This window comes from Cyphellophora europaea, assembly GCF_000365145.1.
Source record: "Cyphellophora europaea CBS 101466 unplaced genomic scaffold supercont1.11, whole genome shotgun sequence".
NCBI classification, from domain to species: Eukaryota; Fungi; Ascomycota; class Eurotiomycetes; order Chaetothyriales; family Cyphellophoraceae; genus Cyphellophora; species Cyphellophora europaea.
Window position 1 is genome coordinate 724,680 of NW_008481799.1, and position 26,674 is coordinate 751,353.

Consider the following 26,674-nt stretch of genomic DNA (forward strand, 5'->3'; position numbering starts at 1 on the left):
CTCGATCTCGCCGAAGACCGTGGCGACCTAGCCCTTAAACCGCCCTTGTACGTTGTTGAACAAACTGCGATGATGCCTGCACTAGTCTGACCGAGTCTCCTTAAATGTCAGGCCATGCTCGGCTGCTTCACTCCAACCACTCGTCCTCTCCCTGCTTTCTTAACCAGCCGGTCCCGACCTCCTCGTTGATCATGCTCTCCGTATCGCCCACCTGCTTCCTCATTGTGACCTCGCCTGTCTTCATGCGCTTGCCAGTCGCCGCTGCGGCGAGGCTGGTGCTGTGAGCCAATCCGCGGGACTCCCGCCCGTTGACCCTGATCCGATCATTGTCGTCGTCGTCGTCGTTGACGTCGCCATATGATGATGGCTGACGCTTTGAGTAGGGGTTCAAGGCGGGACTGTTGGAATGTGCGCCCCGCGGAATGGCGGCGAATTGTCATTGCAGGGGTTCTGAAGAGGAAGAGAGACGGTTGAGATGGAGGTACACATCGGTGCCGTAGCTGCTGAGTATTAGCATTGGCTGGAAAACAATAACACGGTGAGACTTGGACTTACCCTTCCATGCTGATCAGCTTGAGATCACCTCCGAAATATCTGGCATATAAGCGTGAGATGGGCAGACCGTAGCCAAAGCCAGCCATGGGAGCCTTGAAGTCCGAGGCGTTGAAGCCTGGATCCAGCTCCGGAGTGGTGTCGACGGTTGTATACATATACGTCCAGACCAGCGGAATTGCCGATCTCGGAATCCCACCACCTTCGTCCGAAATCTTAATTGTGATGTCTTCTTTGCCTTCTGCGACAATAACTTTGGTTACTGGAAAATCCTCCTTTTCGGCGCCGTGTGTCTCAACCACGGCACGCAACGAATTCTTGAGCGTTTCAAACAGCATATGTGACAAGTGGCCAGGGACATACATGAAGTTGAGGTGGTCTGGACAGAAGAGCTGGACTTTGGGCGCGTCGAATAAGCCATAGTGATCTTCACAGACGAAACGGGCGTTCTCGATGGCCTCTTCGGCGAGCTCTTTGACATTTGTCTTCGTGCAGATTATGCCAACGTAGTTTTGGTGGCGGTGGTTGGCTTGATCGGTAAGAGCAATGTGTTGACCAATGAGCATACGAATACCAATGCGCGACATGTAAAAGCGGTCGAGGAAGGACTGTATCGAGGAATCTATCTGCATGCGCTGCTTTTTCCGTTTGTATTCGTTGATGCCTTGGGCAACGGTGGTCACGACTGGATCATGGCGACGCTTGATTTGCTCGAGACAGCGCGAGAACTTCTTGTTGTAGTCTGCAAGCTCGGGAGGCCAGACCTGGCCATCGTCTATGGCGGCAAAGTAGCGACGTGAATTGCTTCCATTGCCCGTATTCGCACCATCGGATGACCTCAACGAAGGATTGCGAGTGGTCTGCGAAAGACGATTCGAGGAGGTTTTGGGAGGGCTCAGCAGACGGTCCTTGGTAGACTTGTCGAGCTGCGGACGGGGTAGATCCGTGATCTCTTCAAAAGACTGCATGTACCAATCTTTCACCCTCTGGATGGAGGACATCTCGTTGAGGCCATCCGGGAGCTTGCCGAGCTCTTCTACTCGATGAGCCAAGCGAACGGGTAGCTCTTCGGAGAGGAATTGAGAGGCTCTAAAGAGGGTTCCTGTGAACTCGGTCAGGATGAGGCAGTAGTAGAGGCACCAAACATACCGGTAGAGGGCTTCTCGCCGAACTGGACCATCTGGCGCAACGAGACGCCGGTCGGAGGGAAAGAGGCATAGTGGGAGATGGTGCTCAGCAGCTTCTCAGAGGGCTTCCATGACATGGCGGAGGGTATGTCAGGCCTTGCGGCCTGGCAGCGGAAGGGGTAGCAACTTGAGTGAAGGGACGTTGTCGAGCTCAAAGACAGTCGTGTGAGCAATCGAAGAAAAGCAGTCACGACTTTCTGCGAGCGCGCGGGAAGTGTTGGAGGATGGTTGCTCCCCACGTCCGAACTTCCCCGACCTCGAACCTGCCGCCCCGCCGAGGATGTTCTGGGACTGACGTAGCAGCCTCTAGGTCCCGCTGGGAGGCTGACTAGACTCAGAGTCTACGTAGCTAAGGATGGCGGTAGTGATGGGGTAAATGATCGAGCTCGAATGAGTGGTCACACGGTAGTTGTGTAGCATGAGGTAAGGAAAGGGCATTTCGAGTCACCACTCGTTACGCCTCGAGAGTCTCGTGCCCAGGAGCTGCGGAGCTGCACTCGCCAGTGCCCAGCCTCGGTGGGGAGCAGCTCTTGGCGCGACAGAGCTTGTTTGCTCCTGCCATGTGAAAAGAACGTACGTAGCTTGAACTGAGATCAACTTCCACTGACTAGTATGCTGGTCACTTGTGCTCTGGATCGGACGAATGTGACCGGCAGTACGAAACTATCGAGTCGTGGGAGACGTTGTTCTTGGAGTGTATTGGGCCGAGTGTGGACGCAGAATATCACGATTTCTTGCGCCTACCAATCGTTCTCCAAACGTGTCACCCTTTTAGTCTTTCGCTCGGGCATAAACATCACGGAGAGCAGATATGTTCAGGGTTGAGCGACCTCGTACCGATATTTATCGCTGACCGTATTGATGCCGACAAAAATCTCCTCTTTGGCAGCGCGAGAAAGATGGACACAACAAAAGACCTTGCGTAGCATATATGTGGGAGTTAGAGCTTGACTGCAAGTTGAGCAGGGGTTACCCGTTTATGACCGATAGCCTGCGTTCACAGTCCCCAGTAGTCTTCAAATCACAAGAGCTTGTCTACAGGTATTAAGTGGGATAATATTCTGAACATCATTGCTATGTTCGTCCATCGTCCTTTCCCATGGCCAGCACACTTGCCACAAAGGTCCCGCTAACGACCACCGATCTGACCCTTCGGGATAGGACGCACCCAGCAGAACACCAAATTGAATCCAACCACCATGATGCCCAGGATCCAGAAGCTCTCCTGGTAGTCGCTGCCATGGAAACGAAAGAGGATGGCAAATATGACTCCGCCAAGATTCCCGGCGGCTCCTGTGAAACCGCTGATTATGCCGTTCGCATGTGGATCTGTAGACAAGGAAATTAGTAACCAGACTCGAGACTAGGACATGGAGGAAGACGGGGAGAGAGAGTGGAGTCTTGGCAAAGCCAAGGCTCAAGTGCCTCAAGCAGAACTTGCTCCTGATGCCGCCGCACAACGCTGTATATGATGTTGCCTTATACAGCAAATCCAGGAATGGGGTAAAGCACTTACGAACGTGGGGAATGAGGCCAAAATTAGCCCCATTGCCAGCCTCCAGGAAGAACGCCATGCCTGCGATCAGCCCAAACATCATGGACTCATTGCGTGGGTCGGTTAGGCCAATGGCGATGTTGAAAGCTCCCGAAATGACACCGACGAACACGATCCATGCCTTCTTTGCCCACAGTGAGTGGGTGCGTGCATAGAGAAGGTCGGAGATGATTCCGCCCAATGGGCGGGTGACAACGTTCAGAAGGCCAAACATAGACGCCCATCGTCCCGCATTTGTTTGTCCAAGGTGCGGAAAGTTGCGGAGATAGTAAGATGCCAGGTAGGAGTTGATGGCGAGCTCTCCGCCAAAGGAACAAACGTAGGTGCATGCATGGAATGCCGTCTGCAGTGAAAAGAAGACCTTGCAAGCTTCTTTGAAGGTTGGCGCCACGACGATCTCACCACGAGCCGTTGCAATCATTTCCTCTTCTGACATATGCGCCTCCTTGGCAACAGAGGCGGTGATACTTCCGTGGACACTGCCACGCTCGATATCGCGCTTGGTCTCGGGGTACCCATCCGTCCTTTTCTCGTCATTTCGAGGAGTAGCCACGCCACTGGGAGTAGGCGAAGGATCGGTTGACGCATCGACGGGCCTTGACCCTGCGTCCAATACGGACGTCTGAACGCCATGTGCGGCCAACAAGTGCTTGGCTGCATTGTGACGCTCGCTCCACTTGCCGGTCGGTGTATCCTGGCAGAAGAAGAACATGCCTAAGCACGTAGCGGTGATCAGAATGAAGGGGACGATGAAAGCCACTCGCCACGCTTGTGGAGAAGTAAGGCCACTGTCCTCCTTCAGACTATCGTAAATGAGAGGCATGAGGAAGTAGGTGATTCCACCGCCAGCATTACCCCAGCCGCCAATAAGTGCGTTTGCCGAACCAACCACATTTTTGTCGAAGAAACCTGTCGACCAGACTTGACAGGGAACAAATGTGCCGCCAAGAATGCCAACGAAGAAGCGAATAGCAATGAGTCCGGGTACATTGCGCACCAGTCCAGAGAGCGCGGTAGGGATGGCACCCATTGCGAGAATTCCGATATATGTCCACCGTGGACCGAATCGATCACATGCCGGGCCTGCCAGGAACCTGACCAAGAGAGTGCCAGTCAAGGCAGCGATGTTGGAATTGCCAACATCTGCTTGGGTCATCTCTAACTCTCGGCGAATGGTGACGGTCATCAAGGGTGGGAAAGCGTCTTTAAGTTGTCAGCGAGTCGATACCTCAAGAGAATCTCGACCTGAACAGTACTCACACCAAGACCAGAAGGCGATGAAGAAACCCCACCACGAAAAGAAGAAGACTCTCCCGTACATGTTTATAACATTGAAGACTGGTATAGAGCGGGCTTTGTGGTTGATAGGGTTGACCTCAGGGGCCTCCCATAGGAGTGATGGTTTGACCATGTTGACTGAACAGCACGATCAACGCCGAGTGTTCAATGCTACCGTGATGAGTGACGAGGGTGAATGTCTCGCCCGAGGCAGAAGCTGACGAAGGGCGTGTCCGTAAGGTAGGCCACTTGACACTGCGAACAAGGCGAGACTGCATGGTGCGATGGCCTTGCGCATATTATATGAATGCGGTTCCCGATTCATGGCGACCCATGCTGGTCAATGTGTTGCACTAGATCATCCCCCGCAAGTGTGTCAAGAGAAGTCCCATTGCCAAGACTCTTCTTATCACTTGGCACGGCCTCCCTACGAACAGGAGGTCAGAGATTGTCCCTCCCTAGATCTTGAGGGGCTCAAATCTGTGGTGGAATCTCCATGTTCTGCTATCTCTTCCAAATGATCGTCCAACTGGATCCGGCTTCGCGGTATCCCCTTCAGCGAGATCTGCATCTCCGAGGCAGCAAGGCTGGTGGTGCACTTCGTCATGGGTCTTCGCTTGATAAGGACTGTCTGCTATTGGGCTCTCCTTGAGCACGGAGACGTCATTTGCTCGATCGTTGTCGATGTGGGAATGTGCAGTCATTCCCGGGGAGAAGGGTACAATTGACGTGGATATGCTTCCGCTTTTCCAAGTGAAATCTGTCGTCTTGGCCTTCACAACTCCCATCCCAGCAGCGATAAGGCGTCAGCCAGATGTAGTTTCGAGATCTCCTCGGAGATCTTGTTGAGTTCCCATACGCTGTCTAGCATGGGACATACAACCACGACCCGTGGTCGCGCCCTCTCGATGCTTTGCGTAATATCTCTCGTCTGGTCGCGATAGGATCGCTTCTTAAATCCTGTGATATGTGACCCATACCAAGTCCCGACAGTACGCAGGGCAGTCTACCACGGATCGTGCGAGCATTCGATAGCCGGTAGTTGGGTCCTCCTTGTTCGCTTGACCTCTCAAGAACACCTCCGTCCTCGGTTCAGAGCGTCATTCATAGGCGGACGCGACCCAGAAGAACCAATCCAGAGTGGTGAATACGTCGATAGCCTACCGCAGTTTTTGGTTACTGCTTGGACAGCGCCAACAGAAAAATCCAGCAGCATGGGTGGCGTGCACCAGGCCAGATGTAGAGCCACCTCGATAGCTCCACGGCGAAGCGACTGATAGCGCAACTTGACACGCCATTTGCAAGATTATCGGTCATGATGGGCATCATTGGCATGCAAGGCATCTGCTCGCCTGTCGATGTATCGTCCCATGATGGCTTATCTCGATAGCAAATCGTACAGTCTCTTCCATGAAAAATCAGAACAGGAGAGTCACCAACACTGCACACTGTCCTCGGAAACCTTCGCAAACTCGATGGGTACTGTAGTCGAAAACAGGCTGGTGGAAAGACTGCAACTCCCGCTTACAGTCTAATGTCCAGCTTCCTTTCCGCGGGTGAATGATGCGGTACTCTGTTGACCGAGTCTGGACGACTCTAGACCTCCCAGCAGCAGTGCCTCCGGTCCCTTCCCGTTCAAGACACGTGAGAGCGTGGTTGACTGCAGGAAGATGCTGTGAGACGACTGACCTGTACCATCCTTCAGGCTGGCGTTCGGCTTGCGTCCTTCGGTGTAGATCAGCGTCACGTGATGTTGCTTCGGAACCGAGCATCGACAAAACTGCACCTCTTTCAACTCACTTCCTTTGCATGTGAGAAATGCGCTATTATGGGAGCTTCAGACTCCAGGCATGGAATCGAAATAGAGAACCTGGATTTTCATGATAGAGACGCAGCGTGCAGCCAGACCGGGCGACAGCATGGAGACGTTACTTATCACGTCTCAGCAAGCTCGGTGTCTATCAGGGGCGGGGAGGCTCACAACTGTGTTCTCTGGTACAATCGAAGGCTTTATGGCAAAGCAGCAGTACTAGCAGACTGGAGTTCCCATGGTTCTTAACAGGTGACTGTCGGCAGGCTCCTGGAGGTGATATCTCTCCGCCAATCTCAATGTCTACGAAGCTCTGTGGGCGAGACCGACTGCAGTAGACAAGGCCGCCCAGATACCCTCCCAATATCAACTTTGTCCCCAAAAGCACCAGTGAGGTGAAGGTGAGCTAAAAGCAAGGGACAAGCGGTGACTCTCTGGTGACTGTGACTAGTGTTTTGTGATGCAAGTGCGTCGGCAACAACTGTTTCTGCGAAACATTTTCATGGGATTCCAAACTGCTCCTGTCCTTATTTATTCAACTCAGGGCTTACGTGCATCATATTCTCTGACCGCTGACTACTTTGGCCACCCTGAGTCGATAGTATGGAGAACGTGAAGGAGAAAGACCATCTTCCCAACCCTCCTGAAGGCATCCTTCGCTTCCGCAAGATCCCTCTTCGAATTCGCATTCTGCACCGAATTGACGACTTCATCGACGATATCAACTGGCTCCACGTCGCCTTCAAGATCTGTGCCTTCAGCTACATTGCCTTCCTATCGTTCATCGCTTGGCAGGTCCTCCCACTTCCAGGCCACTGGACTCGGCCAGGCCAAGCCGACAAGATCCCCATCACCTATCAGGACTTCTCAACGTATATTGACAACCTTTACATGTGATATTGTGCTGACTGCTCTAGCTACTTCGCACCCTTCGAAGGCGACGCTCAATGCAACATCAAAGCCACCGACCTCTATACTCCACCACCTCGAAATGAGCTCGGTCAATATGACTACAACGCTTTCTGCTCTACCCGCAAGTCTCTTCTCTCATCCATGTCTAATGGGGGACGAATTGGCTTCGATACTCCGTACACCCCAGCAGGTCAGTCACAGAGGATAGCTGCACCGCCGATGATAACACTTGTACAGACTGCCACCATCGCTGGTACACCACAACTGAGATCTGCATGATCCTCGAACGTTTTGACGCTGTAGTCTTCGTTGGCGACGAGTCCCTCCGCACTATCTACGACGGCTTGAACATCCTCTTGCGCCAAGATCTTGCTGCTGGAACCTTGAAGGCGTGGGAAATGGAGAAAGACACCCTTGATGCCTGTCGCTGCAATGCCCAGTTCACCACTCCTGCCTGTGCCAGCCACAAAGTCACATCGAGCCACGAAGTCACGTTCAACACCCCCTCGATCGCAACTTCGTACGTCTGCTCGCGCTTTCCGCATGCTCTTCTCCGCATCGACGGGTTCCCAGCTTCTAGTGACGTTGTCAAACGCTTCACTAAGCTGGTTCCCAGAGTTCCCCGATCAAACTACCGCCCTGTTCCCATAATCCACTCTCTCTCGCCCAGCACAGCTTCCACGCCAGCTGCGAGTGATTCGCTTCTTCAATTCCTAACATTGGCGGACTCGTCCAAGCGCAAGACCCCGATGCTCTGGATCGGCCCAACCGCGGCTGGGCATATCGATATCAAGGGCCGCAAAGGCAACCAGGAGATCTGGGATTTCGATTCCGAGATGGCTCACGCGGCCGCGAAGAACGACGTCGAGGTGCTGAAGATGTGGAACATGACCGTGCAAGCTAGTAGCTTCGACGGTTTGCACTTTGGCGAGAAAGTTGCCATTACGCAGGCTATGATGGTCGTCAATTGGTTGAGTCGACTGGAGAGTAGTTGAGCTGACTGCGGCACAGACACGGGGCTCCCTATGGACTCCTGAGAACAGGCTGTGCGAGACGTCGTGAACCGGTGAAGCAAGGAGCGGGTGGCGAAGCAAGGGCCTGGGCGTGTGCGCCTCTACCACTCGGGCATTCATATTGCACCAATAACAAGGTGCTTTCTAGCTAGATGAGCGGCCATGGTCGCTATCAAAATCGGGACCAATAGCCTGACCAGAATCAAGAGCATTTCACAATATTCTGCTCCAATCCTGACTTCATCGTGATGCCCTTCGTACGGTTTCAACGCCAGATCGAGAGCCGAGAAAGCTTTGCATTCCCATAGCATCTGGACATCCGCCTCAGAAAGCCATCTCAATGATATTCTCCGACGACGCCTCATCAACTTTGAGCCTGCACATCCCCTCACCCTTCAGAACAGCACCTCAAGCTTCTAGAACAACACCTCCCCGCTCCCCTCCAACTCCCCGCCCCACAACTCCCCCGCCCTCCTCCCCTTAACCTTATCCCTCCTCTTGCGCTCCTGCTCTACCTCCCTCTGCAGCCGAAACACCTCCTCCACGTCCCCCTCCTCATACCCCGGCGGCGGCTCGTCATCCTGATCCAAGTCCACCTCGCCGATCAGCAGCACGTTTTCGCCCCGCACCAGATACGTGCCGCGCGGCACATCGCAATATAGCTTTCGCGGAGCGTCATTGGAGCTGGATTCGGGGGAGGAGAAAGACGAAGGTGAGGTGCAGAAGTAGCGCTCGCGCGTCTCGGTCAGGACCAGGTTGGCGAATTGGTCCCAGGTGCGCAGCACGCCGTGGAGTTTGCGGCCGTCGCGGAGGACGAGGAGGAGTTTTTCTGAGAGAGTGTTAATGACGTTAGGTCCCTGTGACTGTTTTCGTCTGTCTGGTTCTCCCAGACATAGGGTTGGTGGAAGGAAGAGGAGAGGGGCAAAAAATGCAAGGACTCCGCTCAGCGGGTGCGCAGGCGCGTCCTCCGCGGAGAGAAGAAGGGGCAGGATGGTGGATGGAGAGGCATACTGTCCGTCAGATCCAGGAGTTGTGCGGCGGTTGTGAACATTTGCGGAGGCAGCTGGGGGGCACCTTGTGGAGGACCGCCTGCGAAGACGGGAGGAGGGCCGCCGCCGCCACCGCTGGGGTCTTGAGGTGGCTCCATGATGGGGATTGATGCTTTGTAGGAGGGGAAGGAAAGAATGTGATGTTATCTATGGGGCGTCGAGAAGGAGCGTCCGACTCATCTCGTAAATCGTGTCGAAGTGGTCTAATTGTGGGAATATTTGGAAGCGGGATGTGGATTGTAGAGCACTTGAGGTTCACTTAACCAAAATCCCCCAACGATGTGATGCAAGAAATGTTGTAGGGTTAGGGTTTATGGCGAGGCTGGAGATTCGAGGGGTTTGCCAGGCTTCCAATATATACCAGCTATACCTGAAGCACTCGTTTACTTCACGACAGCCGTCAGTCGGCGCCCTAGGTTTTCTCATCCTCAACATCACAGATTAACCTTTCGAGTCTTCGTAAGCCTTTGGATAGCTTCAACGGAATCGCAGGTACGGTGAATCCCATTTCCAGCGCCATCAGCTTGCACTCAGGAGAACTCGGTCCAATGGTGTTGACTTCAACGCCTTCTCAAAGAGACCTGCCGAGGATACTATATGCTCGTGTCCAAGACATAGCTCTAGCCAGCTGAGTACCAGCTCATCGTGTTTTTCCCAAGGTATGACCAGACCCGGAACGAATTTTCCCGGAGATATGTACCGACATCTCTAGGCACTGTTCCAATGTTTGTGCTGCCCATTTCATATCCACAATTCCAGGAGCTGCTGGCAGTGTTGCTCCGTGAAGAATTGATGAAGATAGCCAACACGTTATCGTGCCTTGCTGACGGTTGCAGGTGGGCACACTGACTGAGGACCGGGCCAAGAAGACGAAGTATTTCAGCCGTCCATGCTCTCCACAGCCACCTCCGGCCCAGAAATACCATCCTCCGGCCCAGCTGGCGTACTGCCCTCCAGGCCAGTACTGGTATGGCTCACCCGTAGCTGCAACTCGTACAACAATCATGACAGCCTCGTACGCTGGTCTTGGGCAAGGATATCATCTGCCTGCGTTGTATCATCCACCAGGGTATTCGCAACATCCATTCCATCCAGCGCACCCCTATCCACAACTTGCATTCATCTCAAAAGCCGTGTGAGCATACCGCTCATTGCCCCTGCCAAGGTCACGAGCTTTTAGAAGTCGTGAAGACAAGGCGCTCCGTGCCGGCACTATCATGGGCTGTCATTCCTTGGTATGGAATTGCATTGAAGGTTATGTATAATATTCGTATAAGCAACGGACTCAGTTCTTGTCTCATTTGCTTGGTCTTGTGCAAAGCCATACGAATTCGTGTTTCATTCGAATCGAAAGTAGTCAAAAATATCGTCAAATCCGAGATCCTGACCAAATGCCAGATCAACACGGGTTTTTGATGAAGTTGCTGCCTGATTTAGAGACTGACGTGCGGACCCGCTGTTATCTGAGGTCGAGGCCATCTGCTTCTGTGTTTCTGCCAGGGAGACAGTTTGCAGAGGCGCATCCTGCAGAATCTCCGGCGATACGCCTCGCTCAATATCTTGTCGCTCATCGCCATCCGTCGTGCTAGGTGGACTGGTAATCTCCGATGGGGCGCTAGGGCTACGGTAGCCGTATGCATCGCTGAGACCAGCTATTGTCCCGCAAAAGGTTACCGGCAAGAAGTCGAGGGCCCAAGGAGCTGCCGTGCTCATCATGTAAGTGTCGTCTGAGGTCTCGGATTGTTGAAATTTGGGCTCCGCCAACACTGTACGTTTCTTTGGTGCAATACTTGACCCGCTCCGCTGCGAAACATTTCTGTCTCCGGTTTGACTTTGGATTGTTAATGTGGGTTCTGGGGAAGTTGCTCTGCTTGCCGCCTCGATTGATTGCTTGACTTGCTGTCGCTTGGCCGGCGTCCATGTTGAGGCGCTCTCCAAAGCGAATCGCTTCCGTTTTTGTGGTGGAACCGTGCACTGCTTCGACTCACGGCGGCACCGCTTGCAAGGGGGCCCGCTGGCGCCGTCGACGGTGTCCATCACACACTTGAGCTTTCTGCTTCGGCACTGCGTACAAGCTTGGCAGGGACGCGTTTGCTTAGGTAATTCCATGGATCGAGCTGAAAATGTCTTATCATTAACATCGTTAAGCGCTTCATTGCCACTCGGGGGCAAGTTGGTGGTCGTCATGACTCGCAAGAGTGGTCGTGAATTTACTTGCGTAGTAGGTGATCTACAGCTCACATCAGGCAGCAAAGGAACACAGACCACGTTGATTTTGTACTGTGCAAGGAAGCAGGAATAATACTTGCGGTGTAAGACGCACGGAATTCCGAGTGTCCTGGAGATCGTAATCTCAGCACTTCGAGGTTCAAGTTTGCATTTGCCCCAGAGCTCCACAGTCCCGCGCCTTTCTGCGGGTAGGTGCGGAGAAGTTCGGCCAGAGCTCAATGCAGTTGCGTGGCCATTGGCGCTGGTGGTCTGGGGGTCTTTGAGTGTTATCTTTCATAAGCAGAGGGCGGTGTATGGCGATGACGATCACTTGGCTCAGCTTCAGAATAATGTTACTTACTATCTTCAACAATAAGCCAGCATCGAAGGTTGAATCGCAAGCGGCGGCGATCATTCTACATGACTCAAGCCATCACGTGACCCAATCCAGTGATATCTGATTGTCGAGTCAGAGTTGCAACTCCGCTGTCGCGAGACGCGTCAAACTCATCAAGCAGAAAATCACCATGTCCACCAACGGCAAGACACCTAACCAGAAAAACAACCACAATGGATGACGACACAATACGCCCCGAACCTGCAAATTCGTTGCTGAATCTGACCGGGGCGAGCTCCTCGGGAGTAACCCCTCTTGAACAAGAGGTTCTTGACGAGTATGAACGACTTCTCAGAAACATGAACCAGGTTTGTAATCACCATTTCTCCAAGTTCAGTGTTTGTGGTCTAACGGCAAGCGTGCACAGTTATCAAGCACATTGTCAACACTATCGAGTGGCCCAGTCACTCTGGAGATTGCTGAAGGTTTGCGATTACTGGAACGGAAAGTTGCCTCAGTCTACACCCTGATGAAGGCCAGCGTCTACAGCATCGTTCTGCAGCAGGGCCAGATAGATGGTGAAGGCGAGAGCGAGAATGGTACCGACACGGGCAGCAGAGGTGATGAGGTCTAAGCTCATAGAGAGCGCTTTGACGAACACGAGCCACGATGCAATGGACAAAATACCCCTGACGGTGCCAATGGTAGAGCCACGCTCTGGCTTTGAACGTGAGTTCTATTTGTTGTACACTGTATGTACAGCCAGCCTAGGCCGCCGGCGACGCCGCTATGCGCGCTAATGACAAACGGATCAAGTCTTCGGACCGCTATCTATGTGAGATTTCCAGCATAGTACACTTTCCGTACATCAACCAGCTTTTTGCCTCGGGCTCGAGCAATGTCTTCGGGGTCTTTCTGAGCAAGTAATGCCTGATACGTGGCCTTGACGGTATTCATAGGGTTGCGGGCACGAGTGACCCTTGCAGCGAGGTCATATATACCTGCGCAGTTGGCCATCTCCCAGATCAGGCGTTGGCAGCGGAGACCAAATCCTGGTCCAAATTAGCAGGGCGCGTACATAGGTTTAGGGCAAACAAACCTGGTGGTCTAGCATAGAGCTCCAACTCGGTAGCGGAGACCTTCCCGCTAACAGTGCCAAAGATGGTCCGCTTTTCGTACCGTTTGATGGGCTGCATTGCTCTGATCGCACGAGCCTGAGATTGGAAGCGGGCTGCGCTTCCTTCATCGGCCTTTCCTTCGCCAACTCCAAGCATTCCATTCTGGTTGCCGGCAATGCTAAGGAAGTATTGCTTGTATATTTTGCCCAACCGTGTTTGATTGGCAACGCGGCGCACGACTATAGTCTTGACTCTTAGTGCCGCCAATTCTCTGCCAGACAGACCAGTCATCTGCATCAGACGCAGCGTCTCTGGAGTTGATGCGCTGTCGGGTTTCGCATTTGGTTTATCGTCGTCGTCTTCGTCTTGGACCCGTCGATTGGGCTGAACCTTGGCCACTGGTTTGGGCGGACTAGGTATGCTCGGCATCATGGCTGAGGGAGCATCTAGCTCGGCCTCTTTTCTGCCCGACGTGAGTCTCATGCTCTCGAGGTACTTGACGTATTGCATCGCAATTGGTTCGCCGTTGGCATCCTCCTCCGCGGGTCGACTTTCCAGGAACTTTTGGAAGTCGGCATCACCTTCATCGCTGGTCCTCAGGCGTTGTGCATCATCCAGATTAGTCCATGGTGCTCGAACAGGCTGGTCGACAACGGGGTCAATCTTCTCGAAACTGTCGTAGTAGTCGACAGACCAGGGGTCGGTCCGGGGTACGTTCCGCCCTTTTTGGAATTTGTCGCCTATGACTTCTTTTGCAGCTTGGATGGCTTCGACCTGTCGCTCGTCGTAACGCTGTTTCCATTTTTCATTCGGTGTTAATCGAGATTTGCGACCTTCATTTGGGATGTTGATGGTCTCCACGTCTTCGGGGTCATCAGCGGCGGCTCGGACAGGAGTCGAATGCAAGGCACGGCGCGATCGTGGTATCGTTGAGCGTGTTGATCGGCGACAGAGGCAGAGGATGAATTGAGATGGCCTGGCGATGCTCATGTCTGCCAATCACGCTGCTGGGCGCAGGAAAGAATAAGTGCAGCACTGATGCGAGACAAGCAGCCTGTACACAGTACAATTGATAGTTTTCTTTACGCTGCTCTCCAAGCTCCGATCTTCAGTCTCGGCGTGATCCACCCGCGAACCGAGAGCAGGGATTCTATTGGGCGAGCAGACGACCGTCTCTCTTTTCTACACTACACCACGCCGGTTCTGTTATTTCGTCTCGCGAGCACTCCAGTCTTGCTGGAGTCAATACTTGTGTCTTCAACAGCTACTGTGGTCCGTAAGATGAATCTTTTCAAACAACAACCCAGTTGGCCATGATGGCCATTTGAGCCATCCACGACTCTGAGGCTCTCGACACAGCCTCGCCCTTGCATCCTGGGATTTAGATCACTTTAGGACCATACATATATGATTTGAAAGCTCAGTATGGAGGAAGCACCACTTTTTTTCGTTGGACACCATGATCCCCGCAGGTCTCTCCCCGTCACGGCGGGACATATTCAAGATGCACATGCTGCCAACGTATGTCAACGGGGCATCGCCGCATACTTTCACTGACACCGAAACAGTACGACATGCTCACGTGTCCCATCACAACGCCATACTTCCACACTCGCGTTCTCTCGAAACTTAGCACTCATCTGCCCGACTCATCTAGCACCTCGAGCATTGATCTAACGCGCAGTACGAATGCATCACCGGTTGAGATAGAAGCCCTTGGGCCACGGGATACTCCTTTGACGCCAGATGAGACTACTGGCCAGCTCATCGGAGTGTCCAGTCCTTGGATAGACCTGAGTTCTCCGGATCCGGTCATTGCTGATGTGTCGAGGCAAGTTCTGAAGCTAGAGCTCGCTTACGCCGCGTTCTGCGGTCTCACATATGTCCTTATCCCTGGACCTCGGATGCATAACCGCGCAGATGACGGCTCTGGCATTGTGCAATATGCACGGGCTATTCTTGACGCTTTAGCACTTGGACCGTACATGCAGCTCTACATATGGATGCCTTTGATCGATCACTCGGATAATGACAAGGAGGATATAGGTTATCTTGCTCCTTTCTCAAGACAGCAATTCGCAGGCCATTCTGACGGCCAGTCTCCGCGCCTCGATCTATTTGGTACCTGGGAAGCTTGGAGCACCATTAGGTCGATCTGCAAATACTCCTCACGATTGTCCATAGGTAAGCAAGCTCAGGGCACCACCGCTTTTACCATTGTTCTCACTGACACGTCTCAGCACTCGACCTACCAAAGCTGCTGCCACCAGTGTCGATACAATCCAGATGGTACTCTGAGCCTGTTCGAATTCTCACCCTAGACGCCAATATCTTTCTCGAGAACCAGAAAGGGTATCCAGTCCTGTCTAGAGCTCATCAAGCTCTCGTTTCCCACTTTGTCCGTCACAAAAACCCACCATGGTTTCTTCTAAGCAATGTTGGTCCAGTGCCGGCCGTCATGAATGGTGGTATGGACGTTAAAGATTCCGCCGCTTTTCCTGCGCTTGGTGAAGCGTTCTCGGCCGTCAAGGAACCCACGCCTCATTTATGGTACATGAGAAACCTGCAAAACAAGCAGCCACCGCCCAGTCTTATCGAACGCTTCGGTGCCGGCTATCAAGACTACTTACAGGCTCCGCTGCAGCCTCTGACCGTCAACCTTGAATCTATCACATACGAGGTCTTCGAGAAGGACCCCATCAAATACGATTGGTACGAGCAAGCTACAGCTCGAGCGCTATCGGATTGGATTTCTCAGCGCAAGCCTGCGTCAGGAACAGACGGTCGTATCGTCGTTGCTGTAGTCGGTGCTGGCCGCGGACCACTTGTGACTCGGGCACTGAAGGCAGCAGAGACAGTCGGAATCGACATCGACATGTGGGCGCTCGAGAAGAATCCCAATGCCTTTGTGCTTTTACAGCGACATAACGATACAATCTGGAATCATCGTGTGAACCTCGTCAAGAGTGACATGCGCACGTGGCGCGGACCCGTTCACCAGGAGAACGCTAGACGAGTGTCTGAAATGCTCGGCCAGACCAAATCAATCCCGCAAGGCTCCAGTTACACTGGGTCTGTGGATACGGACTCGACATATCTTCTTGCAACTGCTGCTCGGCAACCGACTTACTACAAGATCGATATTCTGATCTCAGAGCTGCTGGGCTCTTTTGCTGACAACGAGCTCTCGCCAGAATGTCTGGACGGTGTGCAGCATCTGCTTAACCCCACACATGGCATCTCAATCCCAACAAGCTACACTGCTTTCATCAGCCCGATAGCAGCCCCTAAGCTATATGCAGACATCAATAACAGCATGGTCCAAACCACACCCCACGCAGCCGAAACACCTTACGTTGTCATGCTGAATGCCATCGACCACCTTTCCACAACCACTAACTCTCCTCAAACTAATACCTCTGCGCCGTCCGGCGAGATGCACAATGCGAACTCTACTCAACCAGCTGCTAACACCAAACCAACAATCAGCAATTCGACTGCTCCCGCTGCTGTTTCCTATGCGAAGGCCCATACTACCGGCAAAGCCACCGCAGGCACCAGTGCCGGCGCCCCCAATCATGCTGCCAAAGCGTCCATCTCTCCCGCTGCCGGTGGTTCCCAACCTACCCACAGCCGCACCCTGAGCAATAGCCGCTCAAGCTCGATCCCTTCGCCACCCACGCCTCTCATTCTCCCATGTTGGTCGTTCCAGCATCCCAATCCTCACCTGCCATCATCGCCGCCGTCCACCAATGCCCACAATACCCGTCACACTGTACTACACTTTCCCGTGCCGCACCGTGGTGCCTGCCACGGCCTAGCAGGCTACTTTGAGTGCGTCCTCTACACGTCTGCATCCAACACTGAGGATCTATGGTCGCCTAGCGGACAGAACAAGCAACAACGCAAGCAAGGGTCATCTGGCGTGGCGGCAGCAATGGAACCAGGTGGGCCGCTGACGAAGCCGAGCGTGGTGCTGTCAACCAATCCCAACACAATGGCCGACACCAGCCCGGACATGATGTCGTGGTTTCCGCTGTACTTCCCGCTCAAGAGCGCTGTGTGGTTCCCAGACGACAGCGAGTGCGTGGTGACGCTGTGGCGGAGGGAGGATGGGAGGAAGGTATGGTACGAGTGGATGGTGGAGGCGTTTGTGTACGTCGATGAGGGTGGGAGAACTAGGGGTAAAAGAGGCAAGGCGAACGCGAGTGGCAAAGGTAGGGGAAGGAGGATAAAGGTCGGAGGAAGTGAGGTGCATAGCAGTTTTGAGGAGGGTTGTCTCATGTGAGGTGTGGAGTAGAGGGCGTGGGCCAGGAGCAACAGAGAAGCTTGTGCAGAACGAGCACTCTGTCCAAGTCAGAAGGACATGTGCAGAAAACGCAGCCAAGAGCCGATGCAAGATTAAATCAATGATCACCAGTTCCCATCGAAGTCAGGTCGGAGCAGAACGAAAAGATTCATTGCCAACGTTCCCTCACTAGGGTCTACAGATACAACGGGAGGGTTTCATGGATTTACAGCAGACGACACAGCAAACTTGATGGGAAGGCTCGCCGGACCCGAATTGCAGCAGAGGATCTTGGGGTGAGATTCGAGCATGTTGTGGTATGTTCAGAGAGCCCTCCCGTCAATCTAGTCGACCACTAGTGAAGGAGGCGAAGGAGCATCTCGTTTGACCCTCCCTACCGTCTCTCAAATACGGATGATATTGACGATCCCCCATTCAAGATCCTTTCATCTGCCGCTCATGCTCAACATTCTCATTTCTTCAACCAGATTTGACTCCAAGATTCGTGAAAGCGATACTCTCTTCCCTCCACGATGGCCAGCGCCACGCTTTTACGAGCATCCTCCAGGTGTACTAACGAACCCTACAGTTCTGAATGTCCTGTCGCTGAGAAGAGTTGCGTTCGCAACTGACTACCAAGGAAGCCGAAACAATGTTTAAACGTCGAAGACCAGAGAGTCATAGCCCTCAACGAGAAGCTTTTTCGACCCATCATTGAAGCAATACAGCGAAGCTCATCAACAACCTCGGTACCAGAAGATCACTCCACCTCTATTCGTTGAATTATGGTCGAGTGAAGACTATCAAGCACGGGAATGCATCTTTCATGTCAGGGATCAAGGCTTGTCAATAATTATTTTTGCATTTGCATGTGCTCTCTACTACGACTTGTGAATGCCGTTCTTAGCATCTCCGTCCCAAACCGAGCAATCATTCTTCAAAAGCAATTTCTTATCATGATAATCGCCTCAATCCGCTTCCCAAGACCTCGAACAAGCATGCCCCAATTGTGTGATGTGGGCAAAGTAAGTGTGGTCGTTAGTCATCATATCAGTGGCCGGAACCACCAAGGGGGCCTTTTATCGGCCACCCCAGCTGGAGCCACCCCAGTTTGATCCGCTGCCACCGTGCTTCTTCTTCTTGGCGAAGTCCTCTGCGAGAGAGCCCATGATGGCACCACCGATCGTTCCCTAGGAAGTTCGTGTTGGTCGACAAAGATCACAGACAGTTTTGAATGGGTATTGCACTTACCAAGAAGCCATGTCCGACTTTGTGGCCTCCAAACGCTCCGGCAGCGCCTCCAGCCATGGCGCCGAGCAGGCCACGGTCAGACTCGGTCATGGGAGGAGCACTGGGGTCATAGTTCGGCGCATTAGGGTCCGAAGACTGCCTGGCGGTCTGAGGATATGGCTGCTGGCCCTGTTGACCCTGCTGAGCGCCCTGGTTATTGTCCATCCAGGCCTGGTTGGCAGCGTATGCGTCATTGCTACCTTGCGTGTTGGAATTGTAGTAAGAGCCAGGTTGGCCGCCTTGCTGACCGTGCTGGAAGCCTCCGTGTTGGGGAGGGCCGTAGCTGTCTTGACGTCTAGGAGGGCCAAAGCTCTGGTTCTGATCGTATTGCTGGCCGTACTGTTGACCGTACTGTTGACCGTAGCCCTGCTGTTGCTGGCCGTACTGTTGGTCGTAGCCCTGCTGGGGCGGGTAGCCCTGGTTGTAGCCTTGCTGGGGTGGGTAGCCGCCTTGCTGCTGGTACCCGCCGTAGCCGCCGCCACCGCCGCCGTAGGAATCGTAGGGGCCGGACATTATGTCGTGTGTGCGAAAATAGGGTGACAGATGTAGAGGTGAGGGAGTGATGAGTTGGGTTGTGAGGTCAAGTGGTAAGAGGGAAGGATGAATAAGTAGTCAGGTGGCTGCGGACGAGAATTTTAAGGCGGCAGAAATATCTCGAAGCTCTTGGGTCACAAAGTCAGAGCTCGACCGCAGCAACAGCGAAACGAATGCCCGAGTGAGTGCGTAGTTCGCTTCTGACCGAAGCTCGTAGTCAGCCGATTGCCCCGCGGCAAGACTCAGTATCCGGCTGTCACGGCGGGCTAGTTTCTTTGCGCCGCGTCATGGCTAAGCGGAGAACTCTTGAGTGTCATGTACAGCTTATTACGATTATATTGCGATTATCGCGCCTGGAATTGCGTCGGACTGCTGTCATTTACAAAAGACCATTGATCCGAAACAGTTCAAGCCATGAGCAGTGCTGGTTGGTGCACGGGTCGGGCTACCCGTTTCGTGGCGAGGACTGTGTGGCTATGCACTGTGTGGCAATGATGAGATTGTGGCTGTGGACAAAAGTCCCTCCAGGTCACTTGGTTTGTCGTGTGGTTCGCAGTGCACAACTTCAGGTCATCGGCGTCCCACTTGCTAGGGTGATTGCCAGATTCGGTGGATTTCGATCCGCTTGATCTGGCTTCCGCCCTGGACCAGCTGGGGCAGGAATCAGCGAGACATGAATAGCACACATGACAGCACGATCTCGGTTGTTCACATCATCAAATTGATCCGATCTGTACCTGCATATGGAGCAACAGATACGCTCCAGAATGCCAGAGCTGTTAGACGACCTTGCCAAACTCCTGTCGTAAGAGTGCCTATATATCAGGAACCATTTTGTGCTCATCAGTAGGCTCAGGCCTTGGTATCTCCGTCATAAACATAGCAAACCAACACACTCAACGTGTTTCCACCACTAATGGTACAGTCGCGCACTTGCCAGGCTGCGACATGCAGGAGAAATGAAATTGAATCAACAAAAGAACTCCAGCTTTCGCTCAAACAAAACAAAATCATACCCGTGATTTCATCGCGATAGCAGGCTCGCATTCTTGCGCGAGACCCATGTCATCAACATCGAGTCCAGCTGCGTTTGCATCTCGGCCAGCTTGCTGCGCTCGTTGGAAAATAGATTGGCCATCAGTGGGTGATCTTGCCCCACTGGCATGACGTTGGATTTGTCGTGCACAATAATCAGTAAGTCTTTGATGTCTTGGTCGTTCTCCATGTAAGTGCGTAGTGATGCGTCTGACCAAGTTGGAGTCGATCGGGACGTCGAAGGAGTATGGGTCGTCGCCGTTGAAGGGGAGGCCTTAGATGTGCTTGCCGTGTTTTCGGCTTCGATGGGCGTAACTTCGTTTTCCTGAAAATCGTCTGAGACCGTCCTGTTGGTCTCGGGAAATGAGCTTTCCAGATCAGCAGGCGCCTCAATTGGCGAGATCTGCATTCCAGAGTCATTTCTTCGATGGGAATTTTGCGATTCATTCAACGGTGACACACTGCTGCGTCCCACGGGCTTCGTGGCGACGGCGAGAGGCGCTTGGTCCTCTTCCGACTCACTCGCGTCAAGTGCGAAACGCTCTGTGACCCGTTGGGAATAGGTTGGGTTGACTGTCGCATCTGCCTCGTTGGATCGCTTCTCCTGGAGAGAAGGGAACCGATTCGGGCCTTGTGCCTGCGATAGTTGTTGGGGCTCCTCCCTCGGCTGCAGGCTTTCCTGAGACGATTCCGTTTGCACCTGGCGCACCGTGGGTGGCGCCGGAGCAGGGCCTGTTGGAGCCACAGGCGTCGTCACCGGGGCCTGTACAGGAGTTGGGGCTGGAGCAGAGACCTGTGCTTGTGGTTGAGGCGCGCGAGATTCAGTGGGTGACGATTTTGGAGAGACCACTGTAGCCGGCGGATGCTTTTGCAACTTGCTTGGCTTCCTTTCTGGGATCATTTCTGTCTTGGTGACGGACTCGAGAGAGTCCTTTGAATGTGTTGAAGGTCGCAACGATTCTTCTGAAACCTTACCGGCCGTGTCATCGCCTTTTGCCCCTTTAGAAGGCTTCTCTTTGCGTTTGAACAGCCCACTGAGCATACCCTTCTTCTCTTTCTTCTTTTCTTCCTTTACCGGCTTCTCCTCGGACCCAATCATCTTGTCGAAATTGTCCAGACTTGGTCGTTGGCGGAGTTCTGCTTCTGCAGAAGCCGTTGAATCCGAGTCACCCCTGAGTAGACGAGGTGTGAGGGATATCTTCTTCGTTTCCACGCTGTCATCTTTGAAGAAAGAGTCGGTATTGCGCACAACACCCTTCCTTGATCTTGAAACCGAATCCTGATGAGTTATTAATGTTTGAGAAGGCTCTGTGACCTGTGCCTTGAGAGGACTAGATGGCTCCTCCTCGGCCAGCGACTCGTTGCTCGCCGAACGCTGAACACCATTGACAGCGGTCGTGGCCTGAGAGACACGGGAGCGTGAAGATGCATCATCGATTTCTTGTTGCTTGTCTTGTTCCGAGTCTTCAGCTTGAGGTCCAGAGTCGACATCCATCTGGCCATCATCCGCTTCGTCTTCATCCGAATATTCGCCCTCGGATGGTTCGTAGTATGTTGGGGGAGCGAACTGCACGGTCTTGGCATTCCGCCGGCGCATGGCCTTCTTCAAAGGATTCTTCGATTTCTCGGCATTGTCTCCAAGCATAGAAGCTGACAGGTCGATATTTCGGTGCTTGTTCAATCGAGCCAGTCGTTCCGTTGGCGTTTCGATATGCTCCGCAGGAAGATACCCTGAAATGACCCTTTAGTCAAGACAAAGGACTGGGGGAGAGTGTACCTACCAATGCTACCATCTTTGACAACACGAACGAGCCACCAATAGCTGTTGCTGTCATCTAAAAGCACCATAGTGTCACCTTTGGTGGCATTGGCCTGGCCTTCGACGGTGGCGACAAAAGTATGCAAGGCATACACGAATTCGAAATCGATGTCCTCTATTTCTCGTAAGCATTCTCCTCCCCAACCAGAATCAAGAAAACGGGCGTCGGTGGTGAATGTGAACTCGTCCGGCTCATCATCTGAGCTAGGCTGATAATCTGGCATATTGACGTCCTCATCCATCCAGTCGTCGTCGTCGTCGTCGTCGTCGTCATAGAAGCCTTCATCGGGATCTTCATAGAAGTCTTCGAGGAGAGGATCATCGGTTGGAAGTAGATATTTCGACACTTCTTGAATTTCTTCGTCGGTCATAAACTCTGGGTAGAGAGCTTCCGGAGAGCGTGTTTGATAATAGCGGTCGTAGCGGGGAATTCTCGAGTGGTTGAACCCGTCCTCGGGATCGTCTTCGTGCCAGACGCCCAGCTTCTTGCTCGGATGATGATCGTCGTAGTCCACATTCTTGGTACGTGGTAGGGGAAAGTGCACAGGAGGAGCTAGAAATGGGGAAGAAGAGGAAGGAGAAATGCCTCGAGTCGGCGTGGGAGAAGAAGCTGGGGAAGCTTCGTGCTCTCTCGAGCTCGACCGGGGAGGCCAGCGAGGGGGGGAGTATTTACCATCTTCGATCGAGGGACTACTGGATATCTTGTCCATCATATCATCATCCATGTCTTCGTCGTGCGAGTCGCTGGCTTCACCATCGTCGTAGTCGCGGTCGTGATCTCCCGTGCCGTTGGGACCATGCAGATGATTCATATGTTCGTCCTCGAGCTCATCGTCCTGGTCGTAGTAGCGCTGGCTGTCGGCAAAGGGACCTCCTGTATCCTCTGACCCACGCGGACTAGTCTGCTGCTGCTTGTATGAGTCCTGCTCGGCGCGTCTTAGAGTCTGTGCTTGGTGAGGAGCGGCAGGACCGTAGCCATAGGGAGAAGGATGTTGGGGTTGGCGTGTGTGATCTTTCGCGGAGGGCGCATCCTGAGCTTGCAGGTCCATGGTATCTGAGACAGGCGTGTTAGATCTTGATTAAACCCGGGATTTTAGTTTCTGTCGTATTCTTACCGGCCCGTACCAGGTGAGGCTTTAGAGTGGTCATGGTGCCTGTCGCGTGGATGCGAGGCTAGAAGAAGCAGAGAAATGCACCCGAACGAGAAGGTAGCTCCGTCGCATGGATGGTTTCATGCGCTCAAAGATGTACAGTTGCAACAGCAGTGACAGGAATGGTGCGGAATGGAGACCAGGGTTTCGCGACAGGGAATGGCAGGCGGCGCTCTTCGAGAGGTCGCGGGGTGTGGTAAGGAACGAGTCAAGTATGCTATCGAAGCTGCTGGATTGGAGCGACAGACGTGGTAGCAAGAGCGACGACTGGCGACGCGTAACGAACGGACAAAGGATGCTGGCGGACAAAAGCAGGGCTCAAGCTCGTGATCCAAGAAAAGGGACGAGGCGATTGTGGTTGCACGGAAAGATTTCCCCTGACCGCAGGCTGGCGTTATCTGGGGGGCGTGTTAGAGATTGGCAAGGGTCAAAAGGCATGGGCACAACCTAGACCAAGTAGAGACAACTACCAATGACCGCCGAGGCTGAGGATTGCAGGCGGGCTTCGTTTCATGATGCCGACCAAAAAAAGTGAGCTGTAAATAGGTATCTACGGAGTACTTGTACCTACATCCTCGTACCTGCTTCCTTCCAAGGCAGACTGGATGAGGGCAGCATGGGTACCGCGACGAAACACAAATGTCATGTGCCATAGCTCTCTGATTCAATGATGGCCCCTACCGCGACACCTCTCGAGTCACCTCAATACTTCCGTTCGTTACGCACTCCCCCACCAGGGGTCGACAAAACTGACGGGAAAGCTCCTGGGTTGACAAGAAGATCGACAAAGATTCACCAGCGGGCTCCCCGGTCATGTACAGCAGATCACTTTTGGTAGTTGAACGACATTTGGGCCCTATAGAACCTGTAAAAACCCAGGCCCAAGTTGGCCCCGGCACAACGCGGAAGAAAGGCCGCCGCTGCGCCGCGGGGCTTGGCACAATGAGATCCTCCCGACGCCTTTGCTTGCTTCACGTGCCGGCGGCTTTGGCATTGATTGTGCTCCCCCCGCAGCTACTCAGAAAACCATGGTCATCCACTGCTGCCGTTGCTGACGGCGATACATTTACTCGCTTACAGTTCTCTGCAACGCACAACCAAATCGTTGCATGCAGTTGCATGGCGCAGGAAGATAATTCACATCGGCCTACGCGCCTGCGCCTCGAAATTTCCTCAGATGCCTCATCTCCAGATGAAGTCGCCGTCGTAAGCCCACCAGAAGGACTACGTCCGCAATCACGTCCATCTCTACACACTGCTGGAGCCAGCGAAGACACTATACGGGCCACGCCTCCCATAGACATCCCCACCGCCGCCGACGACCCATCCACCGCCGACGATGGTGATCCATCATTCGTGGAGCGCTTCATGCGCACCCGGAAGCCCTCGGTCAGCTTCAATACTGAGGTGAAACTGGAGTCCGGTCAACGTCAAAGCATGGACGAGCCGCTCAAGAAACCTGCGAGGGATCGCGCGAGAGGGCGCTCACTACTACAGGTGCTTGCTGACGAGAGGCCCCGCTCCCGCGCTCATAGCGAAGGTGATCGGACTAAATACGATCCTGTGACTGGTAGACATCTTCCTCAGTACTCTGCGTCGCCTCCACGGGAGCAGCCTCATGTCGGAGAAGCTCGATTCCCAATGCTGCAAGAAACGGTCGACGCTATGGCAAGAGAATCTCACAACAATGCCGCTTTACCTATGTCCCTGACATCCGATTCTACCTTGTCCCCAACAGAAGAAGTGAGAACTCCAAATGATGCAGAACCTGCTACCTTCCCGGGGCATGCCGCCTTCTCCTACGATGAGCCCAAGGCCTTTCGTCGGACAGCTTCCCAACGGTGGCGCGAAAGCCAGAACAACGGAACCTCTACCGACTTCTTTTCTCGCGCAGGGAGTCTGCGAGATGCTAGTGGCGGTAGCCTCAGTCGCGCGTTCAGCAGTCCGCGGCTCTCTCGACGCGACACTGCCGGCTCAACGAGATCGCCCCGATCCGCTGCCTCCTCATATCTTCGTGCATTCTCCATAAGTAGCAGCAACGATGGTGACACCAACGATGGGCCTCCACCGGCAGTTGATGCCGAGGGCCAAACCATTGGTGAAGATTATGTTTTAGGCAAACAAATCGGGTTCGGAGGCTTCTCTGTCATCAAAGAAGTCATTGCTGGAAACTCGCAGCGCAAGCTAGCCGTCAAAATTGTGCGTCGGCAGGTCGAGGGCAAATCCGAGGCTGAGAATGAACAAGTTCAAGCAGAGTTTGAACACGAGGTCGAGCTTTGGCGCTTTCTCGACCATCGGCACATTCTGCCCCTAGAGGCCGTCTACAAATTTGACGAAGCTACCTTCTGCTTCATCCCTCTCAGCACGGGAGGCACTTTATTTGACCTTGTTCGGACAAATCGACAAGGTGTATCTGCAAACCTGGCTGCAGAGTATGCTTACCAGATCGGATCTGCGCTACGCTACCTCCATCTGGACGCTCGAGTGGTCCACAGAGATATCAAATTAGAGAATTGTCTGTTGGATCGCGATCCGAGAAAGCCTAACGGTCCCGGACTTGTTCGACTGTGCGACTTTGGTATGGCAGAGTGGCTGTCCAAGGACTACGGTGAAGGTAATTCCTCACCACCTTCACCGAATATCAACAATTTCGATCGGCCTCCCCAAAAGCACATCGGGCCCGCTGATAGCTCGACATCGGCATTTGCAGGCGGTAGTCTGGAGTATGCTGCTCCTGAAATCCTGCGGCTGTCGAGGAAACTATCTTCGCAATCCGAGGAGACACGAAGCGGTGCTGCTGAGCGCGCTATTGTATCACCGGCTGTTGACGTCTGGGCCTTCGGTGTTTGTATATTTTCTCTTGTTGTCGGGTCCCGCCCTTTCCAAAACACCTTCCAGCCCAGGGTTGTCATGGCGATTTTAGCTGGTGATTGGGACGTGGAACGGCTGGCCCTCAAAGGTGGTGACGATGTTGTTGAGTGTGTCAAAGGCTGCCTGGAGATGGAAGAGGCAGATCGGTGGGATATCAGCCGCGCTCTTGAATGCGCCTGGCTTTATGGCATAACGAGCGACAGTGACGAAGAAAGCGCATGGAAGCTCTAATACCGACAGGCGCTACTTTACGACCTTCACAGCGACGATTTGCGCTGGCGCTTTATGGCATGGATCGAACAAAGGGCGGCATGGCGGACCTTGATCCGACTGACGCATACCCTTCTACTCTGCGCTGCAATGTTTGTGATCTTTGCATGAAAGGTCCTGTTTTATGTACTTGTACAACAGAATACCCCAATCGCTCGAATGATATGTTATGATATGATACCCAGATCCAGCTTCCCACAACGTATACGGTCGATATTGGGCGTCGACGATACTGATGGGCGGGCTCCTTGAATTCACACCAGGTCCACCCCCACCCCCCCAAGCCTCCGCTGTGAGTCCGGGGGGCCTTCCATGTGATTCTCCCGACCCCTGGTCCGCGTCCAATGTCAAGACCTTGGGCTTCTTTCACGAGAGGAGCTCTCATCCTAACCAGTTG

The 26,674-nt window shown here is 53.5% G+C and overlaps 10 protein-coding genes across 10 annotated transcripts; 4 read left to right on the plus strand and 6 right to left on the minus strand.

Moving 5' to 3' along the window:
* Positions 1-436: 436 nt before the first annotated feature.
* HMPREF1541_09944 (uncharacterized protein) lies at positions 437-1,816 on the minus strand (the record flags this gene model as incomplete). Its single annotated transcript, XM_008714616.1, has 3 exons — positions 437-500; positions 556-1,654; positions 1,702-1,816. The coding sequence occupies 3 exons, from the start codon at positions 1,814-1,816 to the stop codon at positions 437-439; spliced, it is 1,278 nt and encodes a 425-aa protein (XP_008712838.1).
* A 1,052-nt stretch (positions 1,817-2,868) lies between these two features.
* On the minus strand, positions 2,869-4,705 carry HMPREF1541_09945 (uncharacterized protein; the record flags this gene model as incomplete). Its single annotated transcript, XM_008714617.1, has 3 exons — positions 2,869-3,068; positions 3,256-4,497; positions 4,555-4,705. The coding sequence occupies 3 exons, from the start codon at positions 4,703-4,705 to the stop codon at positions 2,869-2,871; spliced, it is 1,593 nt and encodes a 530-aa protein (XP_008712839.1).
* Positions 4,706-6,985: 2,280 nt separating this feature from the next.
* On the plus strand, positions 6,986-8,289 carry HMPREF1541_09946 (uncharacterized protein; the record flags this gene model as incomplete). The annotated part of the gene is made up of 3 exons (XM_008714618.1): positions 6,986-7,254; positions 7,300-7,484; positions 7,532-8,289. The coding sequence occupies 3 exons, from the start codon at positions 6,986-6,988 to the stop codon at positions 8,287-8,289; spliced, it is 1,212 nt and encodes a 403-aa protein (XP_008712840.1).
* A 434-nt stretch (positions 8,290-8,723) lies between these two features.
* Positions 8,724-9,454, minus strand: HMPREF1541_09947 (uncharacterized protein; the record flags this gene model as incomplete). Its single annotated transcript, XM_008714619.1, has 2 exons — positions 8,724-9,136; positions 9,319-9,454. The coding sequence occupies 2 exons, from the start codon at positions 9,452-9,454 to the stop codon at positions 8,724-8,726; spliced, it is 549 nt and encodes a 182-aa protein (XP_008712841.1).
* A 2,680-nt stretch (positions 9,455-12,134) lies between these two features.
* HMPREF1541_09948 (uncharacterized protein) lies at positions 12,135-12,535 on the plus strand (the record flags this gene model as incomplete). Its single annotated transcript, XM_008714620.1, has 2 exons — positions 12,135-12,269; positions 12,329-12,535. 2 exons carry the CDS (start codon positions 12,135-12,137, stop codon positions 12,533-12,535), a joined length of 342 nt encoding a protein of 113 aa, XP_008712842.1.
* A 197-nt stretch (positions 12,536-12,732) lies between these two features.
* On the minus strand, positions 12,733-14,009 carry HMPREF1541_09949 (uncharacterized protein; the record flags this gene model as incomplete). Its single annotated transcript, XM_008714621.1, has 2 exons — positions 12,733-12,953; positions 13,001-14,009. The coding sequence occupies 2 exons, from the start codon at positions 14,007-14,009 to the stop codon at positions 12,733-12,735; spliced, it is 1,230 nt and encodes a 409-aa protein (XP_008712843.1).
* Positions 14,010-14,444: 435 nt separating this feature from the next.
* On the plus strand, positions 14,445-17,307 carry HMPREF1541_09950 (uncharacterized protein; the record flags this gene model as incomplete). The annotated part of the gene is made up of 5 exons (XM_008714622.1): positions 14,445-14,540; positions 14,588-15,203; positions 15,260-16,445; positions 16,653-16,868; positions 16,989-17,307. The coding sequence occupies 5 exons, from the start codon at positions 14,445-14,447 to the stop codon at positions 17,305-17,307; spliced, it is 2,433 nt and encodes an 810-aa protein (XP_008712844.1).
* Positions 17,308-18,386: 1,079 nt separating this feature from the next.
* On the minus strand, positions 18,387-19,110 carry HMPREF1541_09951 (uncharacterized protein; the record flags this gene model as incomplete). Its single annotated transcript, XM_008714623.1, has 2 exons — positions 18,387-18,497; positions 18,559-19,110. The coding sequence occupies 2 exons, from the start codon at positions 19,108-19,110 to the stop codon at positions 18,387-18,389; spliced, it is 663 nt and encodes a 220-aa protein (XP_008712845.1).
* A 1,045-nt stretch (positions 19,111-20,155) lies between these two features.
* Positions 20,156-23,034, minus strand: HMPREF1541_09952 (uncharacterized protein; the record flags this gene model as incomplete). The annotated part of the gene is made up of 2 exons (XM_008714624.1): positions 20,156-21,897; positions 21,948-23,034. The coding sequence occupies 2 exons, from the start codon at positions 23,032-23,034 to the stop codon at positions 20,156-20,158; spliced, it is 2,829 nt and encodes a 942-aa protein (XP_008712846.1).
* Positions 23,035-24,255: 1,221 nt separating this feature from the next.
* On the plus strand, positions 24,256-26,238 carry HMPREF1541_09953 (uncharacterized protein; the record flags this gene model as incomplete). Its single annotated transcript, XM_008714625.1, has 1 exon — positions 24,256-26,238. The coding sequence occupies one exon, from the start codon at positions 24,256-24,258 to the stop codon at positions 26,236-26,238; it is 1,983 nt and encodes a 660-aa protein (XP_008712847.1).
* Positions 26,239-26,674: the final 436 nt, after the last annotated feature.